The sequence below is a fragment of the Myotis lucifugus genome, unplaced genomic scaffold (assembly GCF_000147115.1).
Source record: "Myotis lucifugus unplaced genomic scaffold, Myoluc2.0 scaffold_99, whole genome shotgun sequence".
Classification (NCBI taxonomy): Eukaryota; Metazoa; Chordata; class Mammalia; order Chiroptera; family Vespertilionidae; genus Myotis; species Myotis lucifugus.
In genome coordinates, this window is record NW_005871147.1 from 3,495,211 (window position 1) to 3,512,405 (window position 17,195).

Sequence of the window (17,195 nt, forward strand, 5' to 3'; positions counted from 1 at the left end):
TGACGCACGGGGTCCGGCCCCGCCCCTACGCCCCTGCGAGCGGTTAGCGTGGGGCGGGGAGGAGTGTGTGGCCCTTGGCGGCCATTACCCGGAACTAACCCGGCCTCGGTGGGGCTGGCGGGTGGGGGTTGGGGGGAGGGAAGTGGGCGTGAGGAGGGAAGGGAAGGGAGGGGAGGAGAGACCAGAAGGGCGGAGTAGGAGGGAGGGGAAGGGGCGGGGTGGGAGCGGGTCACGTGATTCGGCATGGAGGCGGTGGCGGCGGCCGGGAGGAGCTGCCGGGGTAGAAGCCGCACTTGTTAGTGTCAGGGGAGGAGGAGGGGTCCGGGGGACGCCGACACCGTCACCCAGGGACGCCGAGGAGAAGGCGGGAGTGGGGGTGGGGGCGAGATCAGGCTCCGACCCCCGGCCGAGGGGATGAAGGGAGCATGGGCGCCAAGGAGTCACGGATCGGATTCCTCAGCTACGAGGAGGCGCTGAGGAGAGGTGAGGGGGGAGGGGTCCGGACGAGCTGCCGGGAAGGCCGGCGACGGGCTGCCCAGGGGGTGGGCGACCGGGCACGGGGAGGGGAGGCTGAGGGCGTGGGGCGCGGAGGCGGAAGGGTAGGGAGGCCCGCGGTGGGGAATGTGATGGGGGAGTGTGATGGGGGGCGCAGGGTTGGGGGACGGGGACTGTGTGGCAGGGGGCGAAGCTCTCCCGGAGGGAGCGGTGCCCGGCGCTGGCCGGGCAGTGCCCGTGCTCTCTGGTGTCGTCGTTACCCCGGATGGGTCCGGGGAAGCCCTCCTCTCCCCCCTGGCTTGGGTGGCACCGGCCCTTTCCACCCCCTCGTCTCCTCCTGCCATTTTCTCACATCCCTCCTTCATAAACATTTCCAGCAGCATCCTCACCTCGCACCCAGCAGCCGTGACTGGGAGGGAGAGAGGAGGCGGCTGCACAGCCCTCTTCTCCCTGCCGGTGGGAGCCCCTTCCCTGTGGGGAGTGTCTGCCTTTTCCGAGGGCCTCGGCCGGTCTCCTGGGGGCTGTCACCACCCGCGCCCGCACCCTCTGAGCGGCTGACTTTGCTAAGAACGACCTGAAATTAAGTTGTGTTTGAGGTGAGATGAGCCTGGACAGCTGGTGTAGCCACAAGACCTGGTCTTAGGTTTCATGTCCTCAGACGCTGGCCAGAGCCGTTGATGGCCCTCGATCCGCCGGGCTCGCCCCCTCTCCCCAGAAGATGGCCTTCGGAAGCCCGGCGTTCTGACCCGGGGTGGTAGCTCCCCGTGGGGACCGGCCTGGCCGCCTCCGGGCTCCGGCGCACAGTGTGGCGTTAGCGGCCTTGGCCCCCGACCCCCTCCTCCGCCACCGCCGCCCGGCCGTGACCACCAAGGCGCACGCCAACTGCAAGTGCCCATTGCTCAGGTTGTGGCTGGAAGGTGACTCAATTTTTTCGTGACTGGGATTTGAGAGAGAGAGAGAGAGAGAGTGTGTGTGTGTGTGTGTGTTTCTATTTGTGACAGTTAATGGATTTTCTTGGTAAGAGGTGATAAACATTAAGCGGGTTAGATGCTAAAGCCTTATTTTTAAGTGGTTTCCAACCCAAACAACCAGCCATGCTCCGGGTGACAGTTTTAATACCTAAGAGAAATTTGATTGAAAGGCACTCAAACCGAGAATTTAGTAGTGGACGCTTGTTAATATGCAGGAAGAAAAGGGGTAAGTTCAGTGGGTCACCACCTGAAAATAATGACAGAGTGTAGAGGTCTTGTGGACTGGCCAGAATTGCAGAAATACGCTTTTTACGTCTTTGCCTGCGGAACAGTATACTGATTGTTGTATGGACAATCTCGCTTGAACTTTTTTTCCTTGCCTCAATATGAGAAATATTCCAAATTCTTGATGTGGTTCCAGCTCTAGTAGGCTAGTCATTTCCGGGATGCTGTTGAGCCTGACAGGTCTGGCCTCAATTAGGCAATGGCTTACATGGCGTGAAGGAGGACATCATTCAAACTGATTTACGGCTTCAGGGTTCAGAAGTGTTTAGTTTCTTAAGTTGGAAGGTGATGTAGTTGGCATTTAGGAATTCTAAAATTAAACTTTTATCCATCTCTAGCCTGAGTATTCTCATATCAAACTAAGGTTGTACCTTTGCATATAAACTAAATTAATAGTTGGTGCATTTTAAACTGATTTGACTGAAGATCTTTGTTGGATTTGTTATGAGGTGTATACCTGTTGAATTTTAAAACATATATTTGAAGAAGTAGTAAAATACTTGTTCAAATCTTATCTATTTGAATGGATTAATATTTTATCAGTTTTGTTGCAGGGGAAAATTAAAGCAAAAGAGAGAAGCAAGTTGATAAAATAACATTTCTAAATGTAAACAGGAGCTATTTTATAAGTGGGTAATTCTTTTGAACATATTGTTTACTCTTGTAAATGTCAGACTTTAATATAGAATTTTTTTTAGTAAGGTTATAAAAAGAATTTATAAAGCTTTTGATAGAGCTAAAAATGGTTTGAGAACTTTTTGGGAGTACTTGAGTAATCTAAATAGGTACTAAAACCTCCATCCATTAATCTCACCTGCCTGTTTATATTGTATAAGGTGAATGGAGGGAGATGAGGAAGGTGGATTGGACAAACACAACATGTGTTATATGAATCATTGTGTAAGTAAAAAGCAAGCTTGATAAATTACTGAAATATCTATCCCCTTGGCTTTACTTAAAATTATTGAGCACAAAATAATGCTAACCATAATTAGGTAGTATTAAAATAATAGTTAAGTATATATTGCCTCATGCAAACTGGACTTGCAGGCAGTTTATCTTGGAGAATGGGGCCCTGGAAATGGAGTGTTATGTTAATAGCAGATAACACTTATTGGACCAAAGTGAAAGGGCAGTCTAGTGACTTCTTATTTATTTACATTTCAGAAGCTCTTGAGTTTAGGAAGATTGGTTTTGCCTACTAATTTGGCTAGCCTGTATGCCATCAGTTACATAAATAGTAATAGTTCCTGAAAGTATACCTTAACTTTTTTTTTTTAAAGGGAGTTGTATTAGTGGTGGCTTTTATTTTTGACTTGTATCTGTTTTTCTTGAATATCTTGGGTAGAACACAAGCCTTCCCTTGAAGGCTTGACTTGTTTTAGATTGCATGTATTTCCTAAAGTATACTGCAAGTAGTGGGTACTGAGAATTTTAGCAGCTATGTTCTTTATTTTTTCATTTTTAAGTTTGCACGTGTGTGGTTTGTGTATTCCTAAATATTATTCTAAATGCTTGGAATATAGTATTAAAAAATTGAAAGATAGCCCAGCCGGGTGTAGCTCAGCGGTAGAGCGTCGACCTAGGAACCAAGAGGTCACCGGTTCGATTCCCAGTCAGGGCATATGCCCAGGTTGCAGGCTTGATCCCCAGTGGGGGGCGTGCAGGAGGCAGCCAATCAATGATTCTCATCACTGATGTTTCTATCTCTCTCTCCCTCTCCCTTCCTCTCTGAAATCAATAAAAATACATTTTTTTTTAAAAATTGAAAGATGAATTACAGTTTCAGAGCATTTTAGAACTCCAAGAAACTTTAAAATCTTCTCCAATTCTTTCTTTTTTCTGTTCCTCTCTCCTTCCATCTTCCTGGAAACAGAATTATAAGGGTTTATTTTCCTCCAAGAATTGCTGAAGTAAAATTATTCTTAGTTTTTAAATTGTGGAAATAAACTACAGTGGATAATATATTCTAATCCCTTTCATTAAGTAGAATTTGGCACTTAGATTGGATTAAGTAGCTGGGAGAATGAACTATAACGTCAAAAAGTTATGTTGTGGATTCATGTTTTTGAGTGTACCTTTGCTCATTAATTCTTCAAATTTTTACTGAGCACTGCCTGTGACTTAGGCACTGAAGGAACAAAGATTACCAAGACCCTCTTTCACTGAAGTATATTTACCTCAAAGTGTATGCAAGACTATCCATGGGAATAGGTGGGAATAAAATTTTAGAACTTCTACTTAAATTTCCATTTTGTATGTGTTTGGTAAGGTACATAATATTAAAAATAATAGAGTATATGTATATATAATTTACAAATGATTAACATTTAGTATATTAAATGCGATGGTACAGTGGAAGAAAATGCTAGTGGAATGCAGTGTGTGTGTGGGTGTATTTGGTGGCTTGGAAGTGTCCTAACACTGTATATGCTCAATAACTGTGTTAAATAATTTACTTTTCTAGTGACTTAAAGGTTGTGTTTGCTAGTGGAATAATTAAGCATGTAATAGTTGAAGGTTCTGGTACTTTTCATTTTGCTTATCCATCAACCTTAGTATACTCTAAAACATTGACTCCCCAACCAATATTTTATTTCCCAAATTTCATAGTATTAATATTAAAATTGTACTAGTATTATACCACTTATGATGTGATGTTAGCTGGTTTAATGTAATGCATCATTGTATGATTGAAAGTTGAGTTCACAGTTGGTACTTTTGGGGGTGTACTATTCTCTCTTATTAAAGCACTTATTTGCTTTCAACTGAATTTATTAAATTTACCAGTGAACTTTCTAGCATTAGTATGGAATTGTGTTTTTTAAAAATTATCTTTATTGTTGGAAGTATTACAGATGTCCCCTTTGTGTTTTCTTTTCTCCCATTGACCTCTCCACCCTGTATCCACCCCTCCCAGGCCTTCACCACTCTATTGTTTGTGTCCATGTGTTATGGAATTGTAAGTTTTGATTAAGCCTTTCCAAGTATACCTAGCCAGCTGTTGTTATATATAAAGGAGAGAAATAGGTCAATTTTGAATTAGTCTGCTTATATGTAGTCACTTAAATAGTTACAAAGGTGCTGTTCTTCATAATCTCCAGTTTGACACTACATAATGAGTGTAAGTGATAAAGAGAAGATAAATATACCATTGAACCATGAATTTAGGGGGATGAGCAGAATGAGGTGTCACTTGATGATGAATGGCCTCCCCATTTACTAAATTGGACAGCTTTTTTCCCCCTTGTTTATTGTTTGTCTTTATGCTTGGTTAGTAAGACTTCACAATGAAAGCATTTAGGGCTACCTTACAGAAAGAGTTGGGAATGTGGTGACCAACCAGTAGCTAGGTGTTTTCTCAGGAGAAAGGGAAGATTTTTGGCACTTGATTATATGATAGGTCACAGGAAAAATTAGGGTAGTAATTTGCTATGACTATAGAAAATCTGGTTTTGGAGCACTAGAGATTAATGCTGAGAGTTTAGATCAGAAGCTTTAATGTTCAATAGCTGCAGGGGTGGCAGGCTTTTATTTATGAACTAGAGGCCTGGTGCACGGATTTGTGCAGTGGTGGGGGCGTGGCCTGCAGGGATTGGCCCTCAGTGGGACCGCTGCTTATCCTAGTCAGCCAGGCGGCTATGGAACTGCCCTCTGAGCGGCTGCTCTCACTGTGAAAACACACTGACCACTGACCAGCAGGGGGCAGCTCCTGCATTGAGCGTCTGCCCTCTGGTGGTCAGTGCGCATCATAGCGACTGGTCGTTCTGGTTGTTCTGCCATTCAGTCGCTGGACTTTTATATATATAGATTAAGAGTTGGTGGTTTGATAGTAGTACTGAGAAGACTAAGATGGAACTGACAGTGCTTTCATACTGTATCCTAAAAGAATGGCTTCTCTCTTCAGGGCTTGTTAATGTTTGCTTTTACCTTTTGGGCTTCATGATATTTGTGTTTAAATTGAGACCCTCTACCTCATTTTGCATGCCAGTAAGTTCTTTCATCTAATAATAAAGTGCTCTTGGAGGTCAGAGGTGGATAGTTAATTACTGACATAAAAACCTGATAAAACTAGCTTTTTGTTATTTACTGTTATAGTCAGAGACATCTATTAGAAAACCTATCAAAAGATGAAGGCCTTCCCTTTACAGTCCTCTTTATTAGGGATTTATTATTAACATAAAGCTCTCCTTCTTTTAGGGAACTCCCAAGTTTATAACTATCTTTTGAACAAGGTTCAGAAAAAATGATGTTATGAAACCTTGCTATAACATGGTTCTTGGAGTCTTGGTATTAGACTGCACTAAAAGCAAAAGAAACCCTGGCTGGGTAGCTCAGTTGGTTAGAGCATTGTTCCCATACACCAAGGTTGTGGGTTCGATCCTCCATCAGGGCACACAAGAATCAATCAATGAACGCATAAATAAGTGGACTAACAAATTGCTGTTTCTCTTTTCCTCTTTCTCTCTTCCTCTCTCTAAAAAATCAAGAAATAAAAATTTAAGAAAAGCATGCCCAGCCGGAACGGCTGAGTGATTGAGCATTGACCTATGGACCAAGAGGTCACTGGTTCAATTCCCGGTCAGGGCACATGCCCGGGTTGTGGGCTCGATCCCCAGTTGGGGGCATGCAAGGAGGCAGCCAATCAATGATTCTTATCATTGATGTTTCTGTCTCTCCCTCTGAAATCAATAAAAATACACTTTTTTAAAAAAAGCAAAACTGCTAAAGTGAGGTTTTTGCAGGAGGAAGTTTCCAGCTTCTCTTTCGTTTCTATAAAGAAATTAGAGTGTCCTAGCATCTTACTTACCCCTTATAAGGTTTGCTATGGTTTCTTGCCTTTTCCTAATGACTTGTGAGAGTCTAGAGAGATTCCATTCTGAAAGGACCCTTTTATCAAAGTAGGTCTCCCCTGCTCTGTCCTATGACAGTAAATGGCACCACTATTTCAGTTGCTAAAGCCAAAAATATAGAGACATCCTCACTTTTCTTTCATCATCTGACCTATCCTTTTATCTCCAGTTTGAGTGTGTTACCCAGTCTTGTTATCCATTTCAAACTGTTAACTTCTCATCTTCACTGCCACTACTGTAGTCCCAGCTGCCATCATCTCTTGCTAAGATACCAAGAAGTGATTTCCTATTTTCACACAGTAGCTAGTGCTACCTTAAAATCCAAGTCAGATTTTTTCATATTTTTTCCTTAGCCCTTTTCCCCCAACCCCCGCAAGCAAGGAGGGGCTATTTACAAATATTCACATGTCTGGCCCATTCTTTATACCTGAAGTCTCAGTGCTGATGGCCTCAGTGAGGCCTTCTTTTATCATCATATATGATGTTGTCTTCTGTCACTACTACACTATTCTGTATAGTTTATAGCCTTTCTCATAATATGTAATTATGATGTTTATTGTCAGGCATGATGCTGAATCCCCATTGCCAGGATAAGTACAGAGCCTGATGTATTTAGAGTGCTCAGTAAATATTGGATGGCTGGGTGAATGTATAAATGATGGAGAGAACATTTGTAGAATATTCATGTTTGTAAGGTTGTGGGTAAAATGGACTGCTGACATGGATTAAGTATACTAAGCAATGTATCCATCTCAAAATTTCTTTTAAAGTTTTTGAATGATAGTTAAAAATGTAAGAGCCTGAAATATGTAATTTTGTCTGTTTAGTTCAATTTAAAGTTGATACCCAATAATATAAATTCCTGAGTAGTCATGAGAGACTAGTATGACAGTAAGTATTGTGCTTATGAACACTTGAGAATGCCTTTTGGTAATACGTAATATTTAATAACCTTGTGCATAGATTTAATTTTATATAGCATCTTCATGTACTTTTCATCCATGATGACAAGTTTTATCCTATTGCCATATGTGAGGTTAGAGCTGGAAACTTATATGTTTAAAGTGTTGTGCAGAGTTACTTTGGAAGCTAAGAATAAAATACATACATTCAGAGCCCTGTCTCATTGGTTCTAAATAACCTAGGTGATTTTAAACTAAAATTTTAAAATATCTTTAGTTTTTGGGTGTGTTTTTTTTTTTGTCTAAGATTCTTTCTTTCTTATACTCCATGGCTAATGCTTTATCCTGTCTTCTCAGTCTTTTAGTTTAATCTTTATTGCAGTGATATATAATTTATAATCAAGTGATTAAATGGGACTTGTTATGAAAATAATAGTACTATTGTTATCCTCTCTCCTTCATCAATATTCCTCTACTAATTGACTAATACTTTTAGCACTTTAAATTTATTAATTTGATCTTTACATTTATCACCAGATAATATACTACTTTTTTTCCCATTTAAGGAGTATTTATTGACTTTTTACTATAAAAGATGAGGATTTAGCCCTGGCCAGAGTTTCTCAGTGGTTAGAGCATTGGCCCACGCCCTGAAGGGTCTCTGGTTTGATTCCTGGTCAAGGGCAATACCTGGGTTGCAGGTTTGATCGGGGTTGGGGAGCATGCGGGAGGCAACCAGTCGATGTGTCTCCCTCACATCAATGTTTCTCTCCCCCCCCCCCCCGCCACTCCTCCTTCTCCCCCCTCCCACTTTCTCTAAAAATCAATGGAAAAAATATCCTCAGGTGAGGATTAGCAGCAACAAAATTCTTACATCTCTACTCGTCTGTCTACTCACTAGTTTCCAAGAGGCTCTTTGTTTTTACCAGTTACTTTTTAATAATCTGCATACTTGATCGCTGGTCATGTGAGTCTTAATTTAAGCCTCAGGGCAGGTTCATTGCAGTGATCAGTTAAGAGACTATAAAACTCCATGTGTGTAGGGACATGTGCTATATCCCTAGCACAGTACTTGCCATATATTAGCTATCCATTATATATTTGTTGAATGAGTGAATTGCATATCAAAGCAATCTTTTCTAAAAACTAGATTGAACTTTTAGAGGAAACTTGATTTAGGATATGTGTGTGTGTGCTCATGTGTGTATGACCTGAGGCTTAAAACTCAATATTTTTGTCTCTATATTTAAATGCATCTTTTACGTTTAAAAATGGTTAATTGTATTAAATATGTCATTATGATGGGCTCTGCTTTAAAGTTGGTTTTGGAATCTGTTAGCAGCTGTGGAGGGAAGGTGTGGTGGGTTTGTAAGAGTTGTTCCATTAATAAATTTGGTTTAGAGATTTAGTTTATGTAAGCATCCATAAATGAAATTTTTCAATATGTGGAGTTTTATAGATCAGAAGTTATTCTTTGTCAGATATGCTAACTTGAGAATACCTCTTTGCAGCTGATTATGAAAGGACAAAAATTGCTTATTTAAAAACCACTTTGTACTGTTTGAAGCATAGATAGGTGTTTAGCATACGCTTGATGATCAAGAGAACCAGATGGTTGAAGTCATTACTGTCTTTTTATGATTGTGATTGTTGCTTTTAAAAAAATCAATAGTTATATCTTATTTAGTTTTAAGACACACCTTTTAATTTCCATGTCTTCTCAATGTTTAAATAATATGCAGCTCACATATCAAACTCCCAATTTGCAAGTTTATGGGGATATGACTAAAGGTTACAATTATAGGTCTAAGAGAACTGCACTGCATGGCAGTTCTATATATGTTAGAAGAATTTATCAGAAGAGAGACAATTGTAGGCTGCACTAGAATTTAGAAGGCTTTTGCTCATCTTATGTATCTGTTTAATTTTGAGAATTTAAAAATGTACCTAAGACATCTACCTCTCTTGTGATTCTGGCAGAGATAATAAGCTAAGCTGTTTATCTTATTATCCCGAGTTCCTATACCTGGAATAATAGATGTTTATGTATTTCCTTATGCAAGCAAGTGAAAACACTACAAGTAGATCAGAAGCAGTTATCTAATCTTCCTTGGCATTTTCTATTTCCCAAAAAGAAACCACTTTATATTCTTTTAGTTGATTTTGGTACTTGGTATAGCTTTTTCAGTTTTAGGCATATCTGTTGACTTCTCACTTCTGAGCATGAGATTTTAGCCTTCTTCCCCATCCTTCCCCTTTAGCCACTTCCCTTTCCCCTTTCCTTATTACTTCATTTTACCATGATAGTTGTGGTTATATGCTAATTATGCTTAGATAAGCATTCAGTGTTTACCTTATCACCATGTACATATGATTCATAACTGAAGTTATGTAGTAAGCTATGATTATTTTTCTGCACAATTTTTTGTTTAATTTAGAGCTAATAATTGTGGTTTTATTTGTGTTTGTTTAGTATTTTAAGTGTTTAGCACTGACTCAACGTTATGCTATAACTTGCCCAAGTTTCTCAAGATGATCAGATGTCAGTTTCTTCTAATGTTTTCATGTAGCCTTTGGACCGGCTTCAAACTGGACTGTTTACTCTTTGAACCTGGTCCATAATTATGAACCTGGGAATTCCCTTCACCCTTATCTTGGGGATTCTCCTATACTAGATTTTTTGTATCCTCTATTCCATATCTTCTGCTTTCTGAATTTTCTCTTGTTTTGGTGGATGATTTCCTCCAAGAATTTTTTGAGAAAAAGTTTATGTGAGGCAAATTATTTGAGATTTGTAAGCCTGAAAATATCTTAAATCTGTTTCATACTTGATTGAAAGTTGGTTTGAGTTAGAATTCTAAGTGAGAAATCATTTTTCCTCAGAATTTAAAAAAGTTATGATTCATTTTTAGCCTGACTTTCCATGTAGATGTTTAGATATCCAGTGTCATTCTGATTCTTAGGCTGTTTATACTTGTTTTTGTTTCTGGAAACTGCTCTGTTCTCACCTCTTTGCTAGTAAAAATGGGCTCTTATCTGAAGGCTTATGTCCTTCAGTTCTGGGACATTTTCTTTAATTATCTCATAGATGTCCTTTCAGATTTTTTTTTTTCCTTTGGAAACTCTTTTATTTGGATATTGGTCCTCCTGGACTGATCCTCTAATTTTCTTATCTTTTTCCATCTTTGTCTTTGTACTACTTTTGGGGAGATATATATATATATAGATAATATTTTATTGATTTTTTACGGAGAGGAAGGGAGAGGGATAAAGAGTTAGAAACATTGATGAGAGAGAAACATCGATCAGCTGCCTCCTGCACACCCCCTACTGGGGATGTGCCCGCAACCAAGGTACATGTCCTTGACCGGAATCGAACCTGGGACCCTTCAGTCCGCAGGCAGATGCTCTATCCACTGAGCCAAACCGGTTAGGGCTGGGGAGATATTTTTAACCTTACTTTCCAATCTTTAAACTTCTCTTCCCTCTTTTATTTAAAAATGTTTAAGAGCTCTTAATTTTTTTCTTTATTGACAATTAAAACATTTTTTTTTCATGTGATAACTTCACATGTAAAATTTTACATGTGGTAAAATACACAAATCTTAAGGGTATACCTCAATGAAATAAAAAATACATATACCTGTGTCAAGGTACATAACCTATGAAGCTATAATCTTAAGTATTAGTTCAGTGAATTTTGACAAGTGCTTTACACTTACGTTATCACCCAATTCAAGATATAGAATATTTCTATCACCCTGGAAAGAGCCTTCATTCCTCTTTCCAGATAATCATCCCCACCCACCAGAGGCATTTGACCTGATTTCTGTTACCATTAAAAAAGTATTTGTTTTGTTTGTTCTTGCATTTAATATAAATGGATTCATGAAGTATGTTTCCTTTTGTGGCTGGCTTTTTTGCTCAATATGATGTGATATTCATCCATGATATTGCTGAGTAGAATTCTACTATATGACTATAACACAATTATTTATCTACTAGAGGCCCAATACATGAAATTCGTGAAAATGGGCTGGGACCTCTCAGCCCTGCCTTCGCCTGGAAGGTTGTCCGAAAGGTCCTTCTGCTGTTTGGTCTAATTAGCATATTAACTTTTTATTATATAGGATTCTTCATTTGGACATTTGAGTTTCCTGGTTTTGGCTGTTATGAATAGAACTACTATAAACATTTTTATACAAGTCTTTCTGGACATATTCTTTAATATATCTTATATACCTAGGAGTGTAGTGCAATAGTTTGGTCATAGGGTAGGTATATGTTTAACTTCATTAGAAACCACCAAATAGTTTTCCAAAGTTGGTTAAGGTTATATAACTTTCATTTCCACCAGTTTCTGTTGCTCTACCTCCTAACCAATGCTTGGTATTGAGTTTTTTTAATTTTAGACATTCAGATTGGTGGGAAGTAGTATCTTGGTATATCTTGTGGATGTTGGTCATTTGTATGTCCCTTAAGAGCCCCTTTTTTCTATGAATTTTGTTTACTGGTATCTGTGTGTGTGTGTGTGTGTGTGTGTGTATGTGTTTATCTTTGTCATATCTTATCTCTTTGAGGACATTAATAATACATTTCTAAAAGTTTTTTTCCTCCCTAAATAGACTGTTTGCTAAAAAAATAAAAATCAAATAAAATTCCCTGTCAGTTTTTTGCTTCTTTTATATTAGGGGCTTTTCACAGGTGCCTAATAATTTTGTTCCTCTGCTCATAAAGCTGATTAGAAATTCTGTGTTAGTGGTGCTTGTTGCTGAGCATTTTCATTGTGGAAACTTCCTCACACCCACCCCCAAGTCAGTATCTTTACTCGGAGAAATCTCCTCAGGTCTTCTGTCTAGAGCAGTGATGGCAAACCTTTTGAGCTCGGCGTGTCAGCATTTTGAAAAACCCTAACTTAACTCTGGTGCCGTGTCATATATAGAAATTTTTTGATATTTGCAACCATAGTAAAACAAAGACTTATATTTTTGATATTTATTTTATATATTTAAATGCCATTTAACAAAGAAAAATCAACCAAAAAAATGAGTTCGCGTGTCATATAGGTTCGCCATCACTGGTCTAGAGGGTAAAAGTCTGCCAGACTCTGGAAGCTCAGAGGAGAGAGAGGTAAGATGTCTCTATATTCCCATGCATGTATTTATTTGATACCTCTGTTTTTAGAATGGCTTAGTTAACCTCACGTATGACTGGTGTTTAAGGATATTTTCTGGTGTTCAGAGAAGTGTGTCATGTCTTCCAGGCAATAAACTTCTAGTCTTTGTCATGGTTTGGAAGGCTTGGTAAGCAGGCTCTGTGGAATGGGATTGGAGATCTCTGGAATGTCATTGCTTCTTAAATAGCTTTGAGCCAATAGCATAATTGCTTTTTTTACTCCCATCCTCCGGAGGTACCCTGGTCCTACTAATTCTGAGCCTTTGTGGGATTCTGCCATATAAAAAACTCACCTTTTTCTATTGGCAGTTTTGGATTCAACTTTCTTACATCTACTAATTCCTTTAATATGTGTCTGCTTTCCAGCTTCAGATATTTTCTTAGTTTTATCTCCTATTTTAATTTCTTTTGTCTTTGGGTTCATAAAACCTTTAAAGAAGAAAATAATCCCTTTATTGAGTTTTAGTGGGCTTTAAGAAGTGAGTAAAATTAAATGTTTCAACCCAGTGTTCTTTTACCAGAGCTCTGTATATTTTTTTGTCACACAGTATATCATATCGTGTTTTTTTTTTTTTTTACAAATTACTATATTTTCATAATTGTAATTTTTTTTTTGGTTTCTTGATATTCCATTGCCTGGATTACTTATAATCTATAATAATAAAAGCATAATATGCTAATTAGACCAGACAGCCAAATGACCTTCCGGACATCCTCCTGAACGACCTTCCAGATGAAGCCGGGGCTGCAAGGGCCTAGGCAAGCTGCTGAGACTACAAGGGCTGAGGCAAGCCACTGTGGCTACGAGGGCTGAGCCCCTTGCACGAATTTCATGCATCGGGGCTCTAGTTTACTTATAATTTGCTTTGTTACTAGGTACATGTTTCTTTCAATTTTTCACTCACTACATTATGCTTAAGTGAACATATTTACTTGTTTCCACTAATTTTAGGATTCTTTCCTTGGAATAGATTTCCAGAACTGACAATCTTCTTTTTTTTTTGATACTCAATATAATTATCTATTTTTACAGTAAATCCTTTTATTGTTTTTTAATTTTATTTTTCAGTTACAGTTTACGTTCAATATTATTTTCTACTAGAGGCTCAGTGCATGAAATTTGTGCACAGGTAGGATCCCTAGCAGCTGGCCAGGTTCAGGCTGGCCAGGGGGAGGGGCCTCATGTGGTAGGTTGGCCAGCCCCGCCCCCTAGTCGAACTCCCGGACAAGGGGACAATTTGCATATTAGGTTTTATTATATAGGGTTGGTTTCAGGTGTACAGTATAGTGGTTAGACAATGATATACTTTACAAAGTGGTCCCCCTGATATTTTCAGTACCCACCTGGCACCATACATAGTTATTACAATATTACTGACTATATTTCCTGAGCTGTACTTTACATCCCCATGACTATTTTGTAACTACTAATTTGTACTTCTTAATCCTTTCACCTTTTTCACCTACTTCCCCACTCTACCTCCCTTCTGGCAACCATCAGTCTGTTCTTTGTATCTGTGAGTCTGTTTCAATTTTGTTCGTTTATTTTGTTCTTTAGAGCAGCGTCAGTCTGTTCTTTGTATCTGTGAGTCTGTTTCAATTTTGTTCGTTTATTTTGTTCTTTAGAGCAGCGTTCGCCAACTGGTGGTCCGTGAGGTCCGAAATGTTGGCAACCGCTGCTTTAGAGTCCACATATAAGTGAAATCGTGTTATTTGTTTTTCTCTGACTGACTTATTCCACTGATCATAATACCTTATAGGTACATCCATGCTGTAGAAATGACAACATTTGACTCATAATTTTCTGAAAGTAATATATGACTGTTGATTTTACTAAACATTTATTAAAAATTGTTATTAAAATATGCAAAAACAATTCTTTGTTAATTAAATAGTCTACGCCCTGATCGGTTTGGCTGAGTGGATGGAACGTCGGCCTGTGGACTGAAGGGTCCCGGGTTCGATTCCGGTCAGGGGCATGTGCCTTGGTTGCAGGCACATCCCCAGTGGGGGGTATGCAGGAGGCAGCTGATCGATGTTTCTCTCTCATCGATGTTTCTAACTCTCTATCCCCCTCCCTTCCTCTCTGTAAAAAAAATCAATAAAATATATTTTAAAAAAAATAAATAGTCTAAAATGGTAGCTTTTAGTTTGTATTTTTTGAATTAGTTTTCAAGGTAGAATCTTTCCCTCCATTTTTTGTAGTTGTATTTTCTCATTATTTGTCTTTTGGAGTTTTGTTCTTGTTTATCAATAATACTAGTTCTTAAAATTGTTTCTTTTTTCTTTTTTAAAATAAATTTTTATTGATTTTAGAGAAGAAGGGAGAGGGAGAGAGATATAGAAACATCAATGATGAGAGAGAATCACTGATGGGCTGCCTTCTGCATGACCCTTACTAGGGATTGAGCCTGCAACCCAGGCATGTGCCTCCAACTGGAATCGAACCCAGGACCCTTCAGTCCGCAGGCCCATGCTCTGTCCACTGAGCCAAACCAGCGAGGGCCCATTCAAATTATTCCTTTAAAAAAAAATCAATTTGTAGAACTCCTTATAATACAAGCCTTGAATATTAACCATCTGACAGATTTGCTACAAATATTTTCTTCAATTGGCTTACCATTTTATTTCTGTTTTTTGCAATTGTTTTTAATATGCATACACGTAAAATTTGTATATAGTTAAATCTGTCACCTGTTGTGTGTTTTGTTCTGAAGTTCATTTTTACTCTTAACTTGACTGTTTTTAAAATATATTTTTATTGATTTCAGAGAGGAAGGGAGAGGGAGAGAGATATAGAAACATCAATGATAAGAGAGAATCATTGATTGGCTGCCTCCTGCACACTCCCTACTGGGGGTTGAGTCCGCAACCTGGGCATGTGCCCTTGACTGGAATTGAATCTAGGATCCTTCAGTCCGCAGGCCTATGCTCTATCCACTGCACCAAACCAGCTAGGGCTTAACATGTCTTAAAAATAAATAGGTTTTAATTTATGATTACATATTTTTAGTATTTAACTTTTTGTTAGTCACCTGAGATTTATTTTGGAGTGTGGTAAAAGTTATGATCTAAATTATAAGATTTTTGTTTGTTTGTTTTTTTGTTTGTGTATGTGTGTGTTTTACTTTTAAGCAGCTATCTAATAGCCAGGGAATCATTTATATTCGCATTAAAAAAAATCTTTAAAAAATTGAATATGGCCCTGACAGGTTTGGCTCAGTGGATAGAGCATCGGCCTGCGGACTGAAGGGTCCCAGGTTCGATTCCCGGCAAGGGCATGTACCTTGGTGCAGGCACATCCTAGTAGGGGGCGTGCAGGAGGCAGCTGATCGATGTTTCTCTCTCATTGATGCTTCTAACTCTCTATTCCTCTCCCTTCCTCTCTGTAAAAAAATCAGTAAAAAATGTATTTTAAAAAAATTGAATATGTCTACTAACTCCTATTTTGCCTCATACATTCTCTTCTAATTATTCTCCCATGTAGTCTTACATCAGAAACTTGTGTATTTCTCAGAAAAACTTGCATTTGTACTACATGAAGTCAAGACTTCCTTATTTTAAATTATTTTGTTCTGTTTTGGTTGTTTGGGAAGTGTTTGCACACTTTTGCTTTTATGTAATAAAATTTTAGAATGTTGCCATCTTGAGGTTGTTTATAAAACCATGTATGATTATCAAAAACTGCTGACAACGATGAAGTGTTTACCAGATGTACCGGTTACTAATGTGGATTTTGTAATCAAAGAAAACATGATAATTTCAAGAGAAACATCAAAAGTGCTTTATTCAAAGTAATGTCCATCGTCAGCTACACATTTCCCCCATCTTTCAGGTAATTTGTGGATGCCGTCCCAATAGAACTTTTCTTGTTTTGAGGCAAACCATTCAGAGACCCAATTTTCCACTTCGTACATTTTGAAGTGCTGCTCAGAAAGTGCGTGTGCCATCGATCAGAACAAGTGGTCATCTGAAGGACCAAGGTCTGGTGAATACAGCGGGCGGGTTAATACTTCCCAGGCAAAATCCTTTAACGTGCCTTTAACTGATTTTGAAGTGTGTGATGGTGTTTTATCATGAAGCAAAATTACTTTGCTGTGTCTTCTGGCCCATTCTGGTCGTTTCACGATCAAAGCATGGTTCAAATTGATTATTTGTTGTCGGTAGCGATCAGTATTAACTGTTTCACCTGGTTTTAGAAGCTCATAATACACCACACCTTCCTGATCCCACCAAACCCAGAGCATTGTCTTCTTTCCGAAGCAATTTGTCTTGCAGTCGATGTTGATGGTTGACCTGGATCAACCCCTGATTTTGTGCGTTTGGGATTCTCAAAAGAAATCCACATTCCATCGCCGGTCACAATTCGATGCAAAAAAGACTTTCTTTCGTGCCGTTGAAGCAACATTTTACTGATGACTTTTCGGCTTTCCATTTGTCTTTCATTCAGTTGATGTGGCACCCATCTTCCTTCCTTTAAAATTTTTCCCATTGCTTGTAATGATCGGAAATTG

General features: G+C 39.0%; 1 protein-coding gene across 5 annotated transcripts in view; it reads left to right on the top strand.

Moving 5' to 3' along the window:
- Positions 1-252: 252 nt before the first annotated feature.
- Positions 253-17,195, top strand: part of USP32 (ubiquitin specific peptidase 32) — a 122,759-nt gene continuing 105,816 nt past the window's right edge. For 2 of the 5 annotated variants that reach the window (XM_023756831.1, XM_023756829.1), the window contains exon 1: positions 253-483. In XM_023756831.1, coding sequence (XP_023612599.1) covers positions 426-483 — 58 coding nt within the window. In that variant the 5' untranslated portion in view covers positions 253-425. The remainder of the gene's footprint in view (positions 484-17,195) is intronic. The other 3 variants (XM_006092236.3, XM_023756830.1, XM_006092238.3) reach the window with 2 other exon arrangements.